This window comes from Tripterygium wilfordii, chromosome 18 (genome assembly GCF_013401445.1).
Source record: "Tripterygium wilfordii isolate XIE 37 chromosome 18, ASM1340144v1, whole genome shotgun sequence".
In the NCBI taxonomy this organism is placed as follows: Eukaryota; Viridiplantae; Streptophyta; class Magnoliopsida; order Celastrales; family Celastraceae; genus Tripterygium; species Tripterygium wilfordii.
In genome coordinates, this window is record NC_052249.1 from 3,541,679 (window position 1) to 3,557,142 (window position 15,464).

At 35.9% G+C, this 15,464-nt stretch overlaps 2 protein-coding genes across 4 annotated transcripts; one reads left to right on the forward strand and one right to left on the reverse strand.

Annotated features, from left to right (window-relative positions):
* On the reverse strand, positions 1 to 4,290 carry LOC119983695 (rRNA-processing protein FCF1 homolog). Of its 2 annotated transcripts, none has more exons than XM_038827387.1 (10): positions 4,197 to 4,290; positions 3,965 to 4,057; positions 3,798 to 3,863; positions 3,603 to 3,708; positions 3,113 to 3,155; positions 2,733 to 2,805; positions 2,321 to 2,408; positions 874 to 930; positions 714 to 792; positions 1 to 473 (listed from the first exon to the last, which is right to left on the reverse strand). In XM_038827387.1, the coding sequence occupies exons 2-10, from the start codon at positions 4,033 to 4,035 to the stop codon at positions 460 to 462; spliced, it is 597 nt and encodes a 198-aa protein (XP_038683315.1). In that variant the 5' UTR covers positions 4,036 to 4,057; positions 4,197 to 4,290; the 3' UTR covers positions 1 to 459. The 2 variants fall into 2 exon arrangements, with proteins under 2 accessions (XP_038683315.1, XP_038683316.1); XM_038827388.1 differs by having other exon boundaries at positions 386 to 473; positions 4,166 to 4,215.
* A 7,821-nt stretch (positions 4,291 to 12,111) lies between these two features.
* On the forward strand, positions 12,112 to 15,263 carry LOC119984809 (F-box/kelch-repeat protein At3g61590-like). 2 transcript variants are annotated; one of them, XM_038828924.1, is made up of 3 exons: positions 12,112 to 12,499; positions 13,377 to 13,436; positions 13,776 to 15,263. In XM_038828924.1, exons 2-3 carry the CDS (start codon positions 13,407 to 13,409, stop codon positions 15,000 to 15,002), a joined length of 1,257 nt encoding a protein of 418 aa, XP_038684852.1. In that variant the 5' UTR covers positions 12,112 to 12,499; positions 13,377 to 13,406; the 3' UTR covers positions 15,003 to 15,263. The 2 variants fall into 2 exon arrangements, with proteins under 2 accessions (XP_038684852.1, XP_038684853.1); XM_038828925.1 differs by lacking the exon at positions 13,377 to 13,436.
* The last annotated feature ends 201 nt before the right edge of the window (positions 15,264 to 15,464 follow it).

Below are 15,464 nucleotides of genomic sequence, written 5' to 3' on the forward strand. Positions count from 1 at the left end.
TGGTGCAAAAGCAAAGAAAAAGCTTTTCAATATCATCCCCTTTGAACAAATCCCCTGTTTTCATTTTCAGCCAACCACAAAGTGAACATAACTGGAAACAAAATAGGAGAAATTATCCGTTTTCGGGACTCTTTTTCGTGTACTCAAAACATTGAAGGGGGAAAAGGTAACCTAAAGAACAAATAATAAAGCCTAAGAGAGTGACATAATAGTATGAGAATCCTGGATTGTACATAATACAAAAATTCCCCTTTTTATGCCAAAAGGTAGCCCACCACCGCGAGGCATTAGACCTTCATGGATAAAACAAGATCACCACCCAAAACTGCAAATTCTCCCCTTTTTCCCCCTCCCTAACTTGAGAATGACAGAATATATAGTCTTGCTATAAACAAAATGCCACTTGGAAGGCCAAAACCATTTGTTTCCCACTGCCAAAAGACCCCCCCAGGTGCATTATCAAAATCTCGGAGCTGCAGCATAACACCCAACAGTCAGACAGCTATAAAAGATAAACACATACAAAACAGCCCTATAAAGATTACAAGTGAGTGAAACATGACACTTCACGAACGCAGATGCCTATAACACAACAAACCACTGCCAACCAACAACAGCAATCCATATAGAAAATGTCCAATTGGCATTGGCTGTAAAATTGCATTTTAAATTTAACAAACAATTGCTACCACTAGTTCCAGTATTTAGCTTACCTCCACCAATAGTTGCTTCGGGCAATCGTTCAATTGAATACTTGTGTTTAGTAATGTACATGATTGGCACACCAGGGACCTGCAACAAAAGAGCAACCTTAGCCATCACAGCCTGAGTTCATCATAAACCACACTGAAAAACCAAATTAATTAACCATACCTTGCGTATCCTTCGCTTCAAGTCTCGATCACAGGTTGCAACAATGTAGCATTTATGCTGTTTTCAACGAGAAAATATCTCATTCATGTTTCCTTTTCTTCAGTAAAAGTAGTCACGTAAAATGAAACTCTAACAGATGAAAAACAAAACAAAACTACAATAACATATATCTGAAAATCACGACAACTTGCCAGACCATTTAGCAAGTCAAGCACGCTTTTAAGGAATATTTCAAAACACAAAGCCAGAGGCATCTATCATCTAGATTTTCTTCAGCATGAAGAATGGGAACAATATTGGTCGCTGTACAGACTCATCCATGCAAATTTACGCCATGTAAAAAGGATACCACATTACTACCAACTGATTACTAGGGAGGTAGTGGTCAATAAACAAACAAGTGTGAGAAACAAGGTGCCTTTCCAGACTCAAAGAAAGTATTGCAAACTATATTTCATGACCCCCATAAAAGGAATGCGACGACAAACTGTTCCTGCAGGGAACCAGGCTGACATAATATGCTACTACAATCCCTAATAGAAGCTGAAAATATTATCTCACCGCCAATGGCAAGTTAAAAGAGCTAATTCATCCACATGAGCAACCTACATTTCGTGCCACATATTAGAAGTTCCTCAACATGGTTAGGATGCAGGATCATCCTACAAGTTAGCAACACATGACATGTAGAGTGTTGAAAAGACCTGTGGCAAAGTGATACCAACTCCCGCAAGACCACAATCCCATAAATACATTTCCATTGCATCAAGAGTAAGTCCCAAAGCCAACACAATTAGGCAAAAAAGTAAGAGGAGTCGGTACCGAGGCTTGTAAACCCAGCTCACAAAACATAACAATGGTACGTATATGTCCTTGAGGAAACTTATTTTAACTAAATTCACAACATCAAAATGAACGCATCTTTTCAATCCCACAAATGATGGACAATTACATTTCTTACTAACCAATGTAATTCTTCCTCTTCCACCATTAACTCAATTTCCATTTTGGATTCACCAATAGTGAAAATAAATAAAACATAACTTTAAGAGAGCAGAAACCTCTAAATTAACCATCTTTTTGTGGCAGTTTCTCTCTCCCCCCCCCCTTATTTTTTTCCCCTCTCCCTTTAATAAGAATAGCAAATATATTAAACAAGAAAAAGTATCCACAGTGCACCTCATACATGATCTAAGCATCTTCTTAGAAGCATAGCTCTATTAGCAGAAACGATTTCCTTCTTAACTCTAACAGCGACGACAGCATTAAATAACAACAAAAAAAGGCCAACAGCGACGCCAAGACGGAAGGTCGATAGGGAAATATACGAAGTGTACAATCAGTGAGAATATATGCAACAATAAACTCGCTAAATTACATCAATGTGCTTCAACAATTGTAGGACTTTTAAGGTTCCAAAATCGCGAATATTCTGAAGATATTGTACCTGAGTAACTCTATCAACAATGCAGTCATCAGCATAAGTCCCTTTATGGGCGCAAGGCAGTCTATCAAAACGGGGATCCTTAGCAATCCTGTCAAGGGGAAAAAAAAAACTGTAAGGTAATCAACAACAGAAATTCAAAAAAATTCAATGAGATTGTCTCAAAGAATAGGATCCCTGTATCAGTCATTCAGTCGTCTAGCCCAAGCTCATAGGGCAACATCATGATGGGTGTTCCTAGGAATTGAACCTGTGAGCTCTCTAGCTTGCACTAATGATAACCAATGCACTACCACAAACACATAAGTGCATGATGCATGTCAGGGTTTTCACCAATTCATACCATCGCATAAGAGAGTACCATTATACCACCAAACATTAAACATGAGAGAACGGCAGAGTGAGGAAAACGAACCTTAGAGCTACACGGTATTTCTGCCCTAACTTCTCGAGCTCTGCCATCACACAATCAGTGATGCAAGGAGTGCCTTCAAAGTTCACACAAGGGGAGTTGGGAATCAACAGAATTAGAACAAAATAAGATACAAAGTTTAGCCACATACCAAGAACCAGCCTTTTTTAGAACAGTGATGCATTTTTGAAAAATATAAGTACCAATAGACCATCATAAAGATTTTTATGAAATACCATGAACACAACATTCACCACAATGGTTGAAGTTAACATATCTTAAGTGAGAAACTTCTCACAACAAGAATCAGAATGTGAAAGATACATGTGTAGCAGCAAAAAATCTTATAACATAGTTAGCGAAACCAAAACTCTGAAACTCACATTTTGCATATAAGCAGTCCATCATTCCCTTCTCCAGATCCAACTACAGAAAAAAGAAAGAAAAAAAAATTCTATGAGATACAATCAACAGGGGTAAGGGATATGGAACTTCAAGTCTTTATTCATCATTTTATTTCTTTGCATACTACAACAGACCATTGTCCAAAGAGATAGCAAGCAAGCAAGCTGATTAGAGAATAAAAAGAATTACAAAGAAACGAACACGAGGGCATAAATCCATCACTATGATCATTATGCTTTGCCAACTGTTGCAAGGAGAAATATTTCATCACATTATGCAGGATGCTAGTGTTATTACCCAAAAAAGGAAGACCCGTCTAATAATCCATTTTCACTCCTTTACTTTTATGTTACAGAAACTTAATCCTCTCACTAGCTAAGTTATTGGAAAAAACACCTAACTGCGGCGAGCCATATTGAATTTATAGGAAATACTGAAACAAACACAAAAATAATGCTAAAAACTCACTTTATTCTGGATGGAGAAATTGATGAAGTTGGTATCGACCAAAACTCTATATGGTGGCCCCAATGCAGTGTTGTGAGTGAAGAAGAGCGCCGAAGGAGTTTGTGGCCTGATTTAACGAACCGAAAATTACTTACTTAAATAAAACAGGGTACTGCTCAGCTGTGAAATTTTGAAGAGAAAGAATGAGTGTCTTACACATTTCTTGGAAGCTTTTCCTTGCTAAGATCTTTCTTGTTTGGATTCAACACCTCCTCCTTATAACTAAATATCCAAACACGAAAAGCATTAAACTTATATATTGCACAAAATACCCAGAAAAAGAAAATCAAAAAAGAGATGGAAAAGGCGAGAGAATCAATTACTGTTTAAGTGCTTTAGAGGTGACGAGCTTCTTCATGGTAGCAAACTTAGGACCCTTTTTAGCCCTCCCCATCTCTTCTGATTCAAGCCAAGACCTTCAAGTTTCAAAAAACAGTCATCTTATTGCCACCTCAAACAATATATGTGCGCGGGTAGCAAGCACGCACTCCTACTAACGCAACAAATCATCAGAGGAAATATACGGTAGTCAAGCCAAAGATCGAGAGAGAGTACCAAAACTACGAGGAGAGAGGCACGAGCAGCCGAGCTAGAGAAAGAGCGCCAGAACAGTCTGGACGAAGATGGGGCGCCGTTGATTCATAGGGTTAGTGCTGACTTGGGCCTTGAGTTTTTATCTACTTTTTCTGAGTCCTTCTATACAAACGGGCCTGGTGGCCCGAACTGTCTGGCCTGGTCCAAATGTTCTACTGGATCATAGCCCATTAAACAAATTAAGAATAGAGAAATTTTAAACATTTTCACACAAAATCTGACATGAAGAACAAGAATAGACACCCATTGATGCTTTGTAACAATAACTTGACTGATTTTATTCCAGAAATTATCAAAAGTACAGACCAAAAAATAATTCGGGCATGCTTCCTTGCCGGAATGCTAGGTCGATTTTTCGGTGGGTTGAAACAACACTATGTTGTCTTGAGATGCAAAAAAAGAGTAAGGGATGTTGGTTTGTTTGTTTGTAAATTTAGCATATTTCTATCTAATACTGGGGGAAGAATCGAAATAACCCCTGAACTTTAATGACTCAATCGAGTCAGCCCCTGAACTTTATTTTGGGTCAAATAAGCTTCTTAGTGTGTTGGGATTGAGGGCTTCATAAACACTTAACGAATGGTATTTATCAAAGTTTAGGGGTTTGTTTGATCCGAAATGAAGTTCAGGGGTTATTTCGATTCTTTCCCCCATCTAATATTCTATTATTAAAGTGTAATTTTGTCTACTCATTAAAATTTAGGTGTAAACTTATAAAATTTTGATGTAAACTTATAATATTGATGTAAGTGGTCTAAACTTAGTATTTTAGTGGTTTGCAAATAAAATTTCCCTTCAGAATAACACGTTGGCATTCGAAGAGAAGATCTATTATTCTTCCAAAATCTTCTCATATGTAAAACCCAATATCTGATGCCTTTTCTTCTCCAAACATTCAAAATTCTTTCTTATAACACTTACCTTAGCAGGATGATGCGTGGGTCGGACTTGAAAATGTACTCATTAATTTTGAATAATGGGAAACACGTGTAAGTGAATAATTAAACTAAAACACACATAATAACATTAACTAAACGCTATAACACTCTAATTAAAGGTATTGGAATCTCAAATGAAAGGTTGAATCAAACAGAGAAGTTTAAAATAAAATTTAAAAAAAAAAACCATTTCATGACTATAAGGCTCAAGAATGGGAATATTAACAAATGGATTAAGCCCTCTCAATGTTGGGGTAAAAAATTTAAAAGAAAATTTGAGCCCAAAATAAACAATCGGTGCAGATTAAGTTAAGATTTGATTTATTATATTTTTACTATTCTTTATAACTAAATTAAATTATTCAAAAATAATGTGTGGTTCAACCATAGTTTTTAATATCGTACCATGTCCCAAACAGTGTCAACTGAAGGTTCGAAGTTTTTGAGGTTCAACCGATACGATGAAGGTTAAACCGTTGGTTTATAATACATAGATTAATAAATGTGTATAAAACATGTACTTCAAATAATAATTAATCATGAAGCTTAAATTTATATTCTTATTTAAATAAATTATAAAGGTCATTCTTAAAATTACTTTATTTTTTTTACAAGCCAAAATGATATTTAAAAAAGAGCCCATTTCATGGTCAGCCCACTTGGGCCAGCCCATGTCATATAGCCTATCACTCCCATCCCATATCTTGTTTTCCATTCTTTTTAATCTACAAATTTACACGTGCTTTGAGTCGAAAGCATCTACTGTCATTTTCTAACTCTATAGTCTGCGGTGGCCACCCAAACGAGGATACCAGATAAGGAGATAAGTAGATAACCGATCTTCGTCGCCCCACACCAGTGCCCACGATCGCCGATCTCTCTCGTCCTTGCTTCTTCTTCATGCTCTCCCTTAAATTCCACTCCACCTGTCACTAATGAGAAAAATCAGACCACAAAGAGAATGGGTAGCCATCGAGTTCATAGGCAAGCTAGGGTTTGAAGCTGGGAAGGTGACTGTTGAATGCTCGCAGCTCAAATCAGGGGAATCAGGGAACGGGTTTCACCGCTTCAAAAATCTGTTGGTTTACTCTAAAACCGCCGGTTCACGGTCGTATCAAAAATCGTCGATCTAACCTCCATATCTGCGATCCAACCTCTTATGCGGTATTTCTATGGCAAAAAACCGGCGTGGCCGCCAGTACGCGGTTTTCACGGTTGAACCGGCGGCACGATTGGGTATTAAAAACCATGAATTCAACCTTTGACCCTTCATATTAACGGGTTAAACTTTCGAAAATTATAACACCAAAAAATACAGCAAACCTCACTAAAGTGGTTTGGGGCCCCAATAAATTTTTTTTTTCAAAATCATGAATTTTCTTTATTTGTTTTACGAGTCGAACCAAATATTTCTTGTTTCAAACAAAAAAACCAAATCTTTCTTGTTTCAAACAAAAATCAAATCCATTTCAAGAGAGATATAGAATGTTTCTGGTTTATATTCAACAATCTAAAATTTTCATGTATTTATCATGTTCAATTTGATTATTATTTGGGATCAAAAAATGATTGGACTCGTAAACTCATCAAAACACGCTCATGATTTTTTAATTTTTTTGGTTACTTTAAATATTGACTACAGTTATAGCATACCCTAGCCGCCATCCCAATAAATATAGCCTTAAGATGCTCCCTCTCTCTCTACTTTCTCACTCTAGTGAAGTATTTACTAAAAATTGGTCACCATATTACTTACAATATATTGTTCTAGTAGCATACATTGTTTGTACACACCAAACGGTAATATTCGGGCGGGTATCTCGAGACATTTTTGATACAATTTTATTGTGGTTTTGAAATTGTCCACAAATAGACAATTTTCTGTAATCATCTTCCACTTTTGTCCAACATATTTTATTAAACTGATTTATGTTAGTGCAACCTCCATTTTCCACTTTTCTCCGTCTCTCTATCCCCCTATTTCACCTCTCTCTCTAACCTATTTTTCTTCTTCCTTTTCTTATAAATATTCTTTTGATCCAGTTTTGATCCCAATTGAGAAGAACGGTGCACAGCTTGTAAATGAAACGATAACTTCAAAAAAAAATTCCTCGTTTTAGTTGTACAATTAATTTCTCTTAATTTTATTCATTTTTCTTTCTATAATTCTACAGAATTTATTTCAAATATTTAAATATCTAACTTTAATTTTTGTTTTATTTAATTAATTTAAATGAATCAGTTACAACTTAAAAGTATAATACCCCTATACGTAATTTACACAAAAATCTTAACACCATATATGCTACCAGCAAAAGTACAACCAAACAACTACTAGCATTTCAAGCACCATATATGTTACCATATATTATAACAATTTATTGTCTACAATATATGCTACAATATATGCTACTATTAAAATTGTCTACCAAATAGACCGGGTACGTTTGGTGCATCAGATATTGTAGTTTGACAATATATTGTTAAGCACAACCAAACAATAATTTTTGTACCCAAAAACCATGACAATTTCTTGACCATAAATTGCCTAAAACCCTAAATTGTTCCCTTTTGGACCATTTTGAGACAATATTGACTTTTTGTATAAAATTGTTCTCACTATTTTTTTGATTTGTCAGAAATACCCTCGTTCCAGCTCTACTTGAATTCCTGCTACAGTGCTATTGGTCTCCGATTTTGCACTCAAACTGCTATTCAATATCGAACTTGGGGTTAGGATCCACCCATCTTCTTCCGCCGGGCAGGTTTAGACGATTAAATGAATGTCATTTAATGATAAAAGGCTTGAATTGGCTAATCATCATAAGAATTATAAGAAATTTTTAATATTAAAATAAAACACATAGTGATATATAGTCAATGGATTTTGTAGGATTTAGAAGACCCCACAATTTACACCAAGCCACGGACCAATTGGCAACTGATCTTTTTGTCTTTAGCCTTGCCACTGTCAAGCAACCTAACCTAACACATATATTTTCCAAATTCTAGCACATATGAGTAGTTTGGTTGACATCTACAAAGGTAAATGATAACACCCACGACTTTGTAAACAATGATTTCCACTTTCAACATTGTAGGCAAGTTATTGTTGGAAAAAAGAAAAAAAAAATGGCCCTAAAGTTGTGTCTCTTTCCTCTAATTACTAGCTCCACCAAGCACCAACCACTTTCAACTTTCCCTACAACTAATTAACCTCAATTTTTTGGTGTTGGAGGCCCGAGTCCAACCCAAAAAACTAATAGAAAATTTGTTTACTTTTAAAGAGATTCTTGACCTAGTAATAATCATTTCTAGGTATTTTGAATAAGTGTAGATTCGAATAATTAATAAATAATCAAAAAAAAATTTGGGGTGTTGCCCCCGACCCCACACAAACCTTTGCCCATCCTAAAAAAAATCTTGCATATGCCTTTTCTTAGAATATATTGATAGAATATATTATAATTAATAGTGATTGATATAATCAATCATAATACTAGTAATATCAATCAAATAACTTAAAATCAATGTTAGGGATTTGATTGATTGATTGTCTCACCTACCACACACAACTCTAAATATAAGGGTTGTGGGTGCCTGCTGTAATAAAGGTCTTGTTGTAATATAATTTTAAGATAACAATAATTTTTATTTTTATTTTTAAAAATAAGAAATGTGTAGTATTTATCCTAAAATATTTAAACTCAGCATTTACTGTGGCATGATAACTGGTAAACCATAGGTGTGTCCTTCCCGCTCCTCTCGAACTAGGGAAATGTCCTCTCAATGCTCTAACACCCGCATGTCTTTGCCCACTCTGAGATAAAATCTTGCATCCGTCATTTATTAGAGAATATTGATAGAATATATTGTAATTAATAGGGATTTATATAATCAATCATAATATTTGTAATATCAACCAAATATCCTAAAATCAATTAGAGATTTGATTGATTGATTGATTTTCTCACACACTCAACTCTATAAATAGAGACCTCTTGTATAATAGAAATAAGGAAATAATAATGTATAGTCACAAAGGACTTTAAAGAGTAAATGTAGATCGAGTGTCCAAACAATTATAAAATTATGGTGTTACTTACTATTATATTATCTTCCCCATTCAATTCTATATTTCATCACCCTTCACTACTGGTCCACATATACAAGTCCTAGTTGTGTGGAGCTACTCATCATCTTAAACACCATAAAAATTAGAAGAATAATAATGTTTCAAATACGATTTGATCCGGCAACTGATCAAAAGATTCATCTACGACAGCTCTGAATCAGCTAACTTTTTTTATTTTATTTGTCCCATGCATCCAAATTCATATATATTTATTCAAGCTTTTCTAGATCTTTGGAGTTGTATCCACCTTTCACCAAATCACAAAAGGAGTGGGGGATGAAAAATGGTAAACAATCCAACCAAATACTGTCAACTTTAAAGTGATCCCACTTAATTACCCAAATATAATTTTGATCACATCACCTTCATCACTAACATACCAATATTGTTTGGTTAATGTCCATGGGACCATGACCTTCATCTTTTTCAAAAGTACTTGATGGACTTTCCTTTACAATATCAAAACATACACATAATAAGACAAACCATATATATATTCTTCAGCGTTATATATGTGTGTGTAGATATGTGTATATGTGTGTGTGTGTGTGTGTGAGGGAGGAGAGATGGAAGTGAGACATGAGTTAGTGTTGCACAATATATGTGTGCATGGCTTGGCTGGAAAGAGTGAGTTGTTGTTATAGTGGTTCATCCACTACCAACACGTTTTAGGTCTCTTTACCCACATATAATATAACATACTCATACCAATATGCTTAAGGTCAATGCCCACATTTGCTTTTATGGAACAAAAGATTTTGGAAAGTAAAATAAAAAAAGGTAATGTATAAGCCTTTGAAGTTTTGTTTGTGGTACTGTAAAGCTATTTGCAGATCCTCCTCCACGTGGTACGCATTAGTGAATTTGAGTCATAAGACTATTCACAATGTTTATTATGCATTTTTTAAAAGGAAAGTGTGTAATTTATTAATAAACCATCGACATAATATCCGTAATTATAATTTTCTTGAGCCAAAGAGGCTCATCAGGTGTTCTTTGAACATAGGTAATTTAAGTCGTTAAAGCAAATTTAGCAATAGCATGAGTCACCACGTTAGAAGTCCTTAGGCTGAACATGATATTGAGACTCGATATCTTATCCTCGTACTCCTGTATTTCGTAAATCGCGCTGCCATCCTCGTTTAACACACTCTCCTTCGACTGAATTTTCTCCACAACTCGCTTTGAGTCGCTATGAATCATGATATTCACCATACAACATTCAGTTGCAAATATAAAGAGCATTTGATATATATTACTAATATAAAATAATTATCATGTTTGGTTTATTGTATAGTTGTAGTGACTAACCCAAAGGATAGCATATTCCATGGCATATGTTGTATTCTCTTGTGTGATGTATGATCTACCGGAAAGAATAAAGAAAGGTTGAGACAAGAAAAGAGGGTGCGAGGGTATCTGAGATTTTGGCCACATTATTCTTTTGGGTACATGAAATTCATTTATTTCGAAAGCGTTGGAAATTTACAAAATCAACATACATAAAGGTGGCTCCAAGGAAATTAGCTAGTGAAAAATGGGCAGCTTGTCACCTAGGCTAACGTGACAAGCCTAACCCTTTTGGGTTATAATCGTTTCTTTCTCTTGCTTAAATTGAGTTACTCTCAACATGTTTAAGTCAGAATTAAGTATTAATGGGGTATGAAAAATGGTGAATTGACCATATAGTCTTGGTGATGAAAAATGACTTAATTTGTCAAAATACATGTCTCAACAAAATGGGACATACGAGACTAGTCAAAAAATGTTGTGGTGTGGAATTTCTTACCTACGTGGGCCCGTGTTCAATGTAGCCCTGTCTGCTTCGACTTCAAATCAAAAACAGATCACCTGAAATAAGAACTTGTCAATAAACCTTACAGCCATCGTGGACGTTTCAACGCTCAAGTTTTATGTCAGGAGGTGTGTATTTTTGTAGTCAAAGAATCATTACTTTACCTTGTGTTATCTCTTCACTTATATGGTGTGCTCTTTTCCTTGATTTCCGACAATCCCCATGATTTATGGGATTAGTGATTCCATAATGACTACCTGTTGATTTTGCTCTAATTCAGCAGGATCGACCTTACTGGTCGATATCGTGTGTAAATAATGGGATCGCTACAACTGCTCCCTTTTGTTGGTTCGCCCTTTGCGTGACATGTGTCCATATCCTATTGATACTAAAGTTGACTTTTGTACTCGAGATTTTATTCCTCTACAAATGTGTTTAGGTTAGAGTTATGTAATGAAGGCCCATATGGTTAGGCTTAGCCCTCAAGAAATCAAGGCCCAAGGCATTTCTTTCAATGTTTGGGACAAGAACCAACCTTTTTCTCAAAGACATGTGAAATGGTATTTGGGGCAATCCATTCCTTCCTTGTGTTTGCTTGGTAAAGAATATTCATATACCAAGAGTATATAAATAGAAAACAATAAAGTTGAGATTTTTTTAAAAAGAAAAAGAATAAAATAGTGAAATAAATAATTAGAAAACTTCAAAATTGGAGGGTGATGACTAAGAGAGCATTCTTTATTTTTTTTTTAAAAATATTTGTCAACAAAAAATCAGTATGTGTTTTTTCTTCGATCAAAAATAAAATCATTTGCTTTCCCCGAATAAGTCACATTTAACCTACACCCGAGCTACTAGATTGAGTGATAAACATAATGTGTATCATTTTGAATACTATGTCTCGAAACTTCGAATCCCTCTATTTCAAAAAAAGGAAAAAAAAATCTTATTGACCCTATATAAGAACAGCCACGCGCCTGAGGTTTTCACTTCCTCTCTCTCTTTTAACGAAGCGAACCGCAATAGAAAAAAAGAAGGAAAAACAAAAAACGCCTTCTCGCTTTCACTCTCTTGCCTGTCGTTTTTCTTGCATCGAAAAAGAAACCGAAAAAGGAAAGAAAACGCAACGCCTCTCTGTCTCTCTCTCTCACACACATATGAGGTGTTGCTTGGGCATTGTTTACCGGACAAATCTGGAGTGATTCATTTCATATTTCATTATCATTTCAAAGGAATCGGCACATGTTCCGTTTGTTTTTCTTGTACCCTTTAATCTTTTACTGAGACAAGGATTTTATACGGTTTGCTGCTTTGCTTTATTTCCGCCCTTTGTTTTGGGGCGTTAAATTTATCGAGACCCAGTTGGGAACTGGCGGTGGAGATTGCTCTAATCGAGGTACGGGACGTTATTCTTGATGGGTTTCATTTGTGAAAGTGGTTTCATTTATTAGTCTTTTTTAATGGGGGGTAGAGGTTGCTTTAATGTGTTTTAATTGATCTGCTCGCGTCCTCTGATCTGTGTAATGTTGGGTTTTAGTTATTTGATGTTGTTGGAGTTTAGTTATGTGGGGTTTTGATGTTTGATTGATAGGTAAGCATGGCCTAATCGATCACTTTTGCATACCTAACATTGGTTTTATTAATCAAACTCAAAGAGAGCACTTTTTAGGGTTTGATGTTAAAATTATAGATGGTTGTTTTCTGTGAAGAGAAAACATCAAGACATCTTCGGATTAGCAGACTTATTTTGGTAAGAAATTTGACTAAGAAACCTCTCTTTTATTTTTCATTTCTCATGTTTTGTTAGTAAATGAAACTTTCCTGTTTTTCATCCTAATAGCTTCAATGTGGCTTATACTAAAAAGGGGAGATTTTTTCTTTTCAAAATCCTCTATTAGTATTATCGTATATTGATTGCCTTCATGTATCTGACATTTCTTTCCTTTTGTGACCTGTGGCTGATATTATTGCTATACGAGTATGCTTTAATTGTAATGTTGGTTGGTTTGGTTGTCCCTATTAGTCATTGTTTGTTTCTTGGTTTGCCAATAATTTCGTGCAGTTGTGTCATTTTGTCTCATTATGACATTATTTCCTTTTGGGCATCTATTTAATTCCAGCATATGTGCAAAATGTGTTCATCCCTGTTTAATTCTTTCTGAAGGCAAAGTTGTCTCGATTTCACACGGGCGGTATTTGTAGTAGTCAATGATGACATTTTATTATTCCTGTTGGCAAGGGGAATATGTTTAAACAGATTGGGTTGTTTGCAGATAAATCATGTCCAAGCGGTCTGAAACCCTATGAATCTGAAATATAGAGAAGCTGAGAAGGTATACACTGAATGGAATTTGGATGCCCTTTAATTCTATTATTCGATCTGGTTGACGTTATGTTTGTAAACCCCCCCCCCCCCCCCCCTTCTTCCCTGTTTATAAATCTGATGGTGGTATACCGTATACCATAACTGATTCTGCTTTATACTTTGGCTCAGTGCATAATTTTTCCATGTTAGACTTGTGATATCTGTGGTTACTTTTTCATTTCTTTACCATCTTACCCAGTTGCTGATTTGACACGTTGTCAGTGAACTGGTTCTTGTTTGTCAGCATGAAGCTTCAATTTCTTTCATGAGAAACTTAATTGATTTTTGCTTTGTGCTTAACTTTTAGCTTTTGATCATGGAGGGGGAAACGTCATGGGTCAACCATTGCTTTGATGACACAGCACGAGATGTTGCTGAGTTTGATTCATTTTCAGAACTCAGTGATGAAGGCAATAGAGAAACTGATGTGGTTTCTGTTGACTTAATTCTGCCGGATGACCTGTTGGAACGAATTTTAGCATATCTTCCCATTGCAAGTATATTTAGAGCAAGTTCTGTATGCAAAAGATGGCATGAGATTGTCAGTTCTACAAGGTTTTTATGGAATTTTTCGCATTTCCTATCACAGAAACCTTGGTATTTTATGTTTACAAGCTCCGATGAAGCAGTGGGATATGCTTATGATCCTGTTCTTCGAAAGTGGTATATCATTGAACTCCCTTGCATACAAGCACCCAATTGGTTCATTGCTTCTTCGTGTGGTTTGGTTTGCTTCATGGACAATAATAGTAGAAGTGAGTTACATGTCTGCAATCCTATCACAAAACAGTGCAAGAAACTCCTGGAGCCCCCTGGTTTGAAATTTCCTGATTATAGTGCCCTTGCAATCTCTGTGAATAGGATATCACATGGTTATACCATTTCAATTGTGAAGTCTAAGCAAGTCCCAGGGAATTTTTTTCAGTGGGATCTTTCAATACATATTTATGATTCTGAAACAGCAATGTGGGTGACCTCTTTGAAAGAAGTTTCGACTGGGTGGAGGGGTGGGGATGAGAGTATGATCTGTGATGGGGTGCTGTACTTTTTAATTTACTCAACTGGGGGTGGCACTCCAGAGAATCGCCATGGTCTAATTACGTACAATCTTTCTGGCAGATCTTCACATGGTGTGTTAATAAAAAGCTTCATTCCTGTACCTTGCCCTCTCACTTGTGGACGTCTTATGAACCTGAAGGAGAAGCTGGTAATGGTGGGAGGAATTGGGAAACCTGATCGACCTGACATAATCAAAGGAATTGGCATCTGGGTTTTGAATGGTAAAGAGTGGCAAGAAGTGACACGTATGCCTCACAAGTTTTTCCAAGGATTCGGTGAATTTGATGATGTTTTTGCTAGCAGTGGTACGGATGATTTGATCTACATCCAGAGCTATGGAGCCCCTGCTCTTCTTGTTTATGACATGAACCAGAAGCACTGGAAATGGTCACAGAAGTGTCCGGTGATAAAGAGGTTCCCACTCCAGCTCTTTACTGGCTTTTCCTTTGAACCTAGGCTTGAAACATCTCCATAATGTGGTTTCTTATTGGATTTGTGTTGCAAAAATGGCATTTGTCTGAAAATCCCATATTTTTCTCTTTCCCTTTTTGATTCATTTCCAATCATTGTCAAAACTATGTTTCAAAATGTTTACACAGAATGTACGAGCATTTACCGCTGCTCAGTCTATGAAAGTGGGAATTTTCACTCTTGTTGGAAAATGCTGCACTTGGAAATGGAAGCTTAGGACTTATCACTTATCAGTTAATCCCAGATTGCCAGAGTAATGTTTTTATATATCTTTGTTTTGGATTATTGTATTTCTGCAACTTTGGCATCCCCTAGGATTGCTGTGTAGTAGAGTAGAGTAACAAGGGTGTGTGTCTTGAATGGACCAGTTCTTTGTAATCTCCAAAGAAAGATGTGGTGGTGTATTTCCAATTCCTTTTACAAGAATCCTTCCATCCCAAATCAAAGTTCAGAGATTTTTGCCTTT

Coding starts and splice junctions, on each gene's coding strand:
- LOC119983695 (XM_038827387.1), bottom strand. CDS start 4,035: ATGGGGAGGGCTAAAAAGGGTCCTAAGTTTGCTACCATGAAGAAGCTC. Junction 3,864..3,964: donor ACCTCTAAAGCACTTAAACA/GTAATTGATTCT, acceptor TTGGATATTTAG/TTATAAGGAGGAGGTGTTGA. Junction 931..2,320: donor TTGTTGATAGAGTTACTCAG/GTACAATATCTT, acceptor CGTTGAAAACAG/CATAAATGCTACATTGTTGC.
- LOC119984809 (XM_038828924.1), top strand. CDS start 13,407: ATGAATCTGAAATATAGAGAAGCTGAGAAG. Junction 13,437..13,775: donor AATATAGAGAAGCTGAGAAG/GTATACACTGAA, acceptor CTTAACTTTTAG/CTTTTGATCATGGAGGGGGA.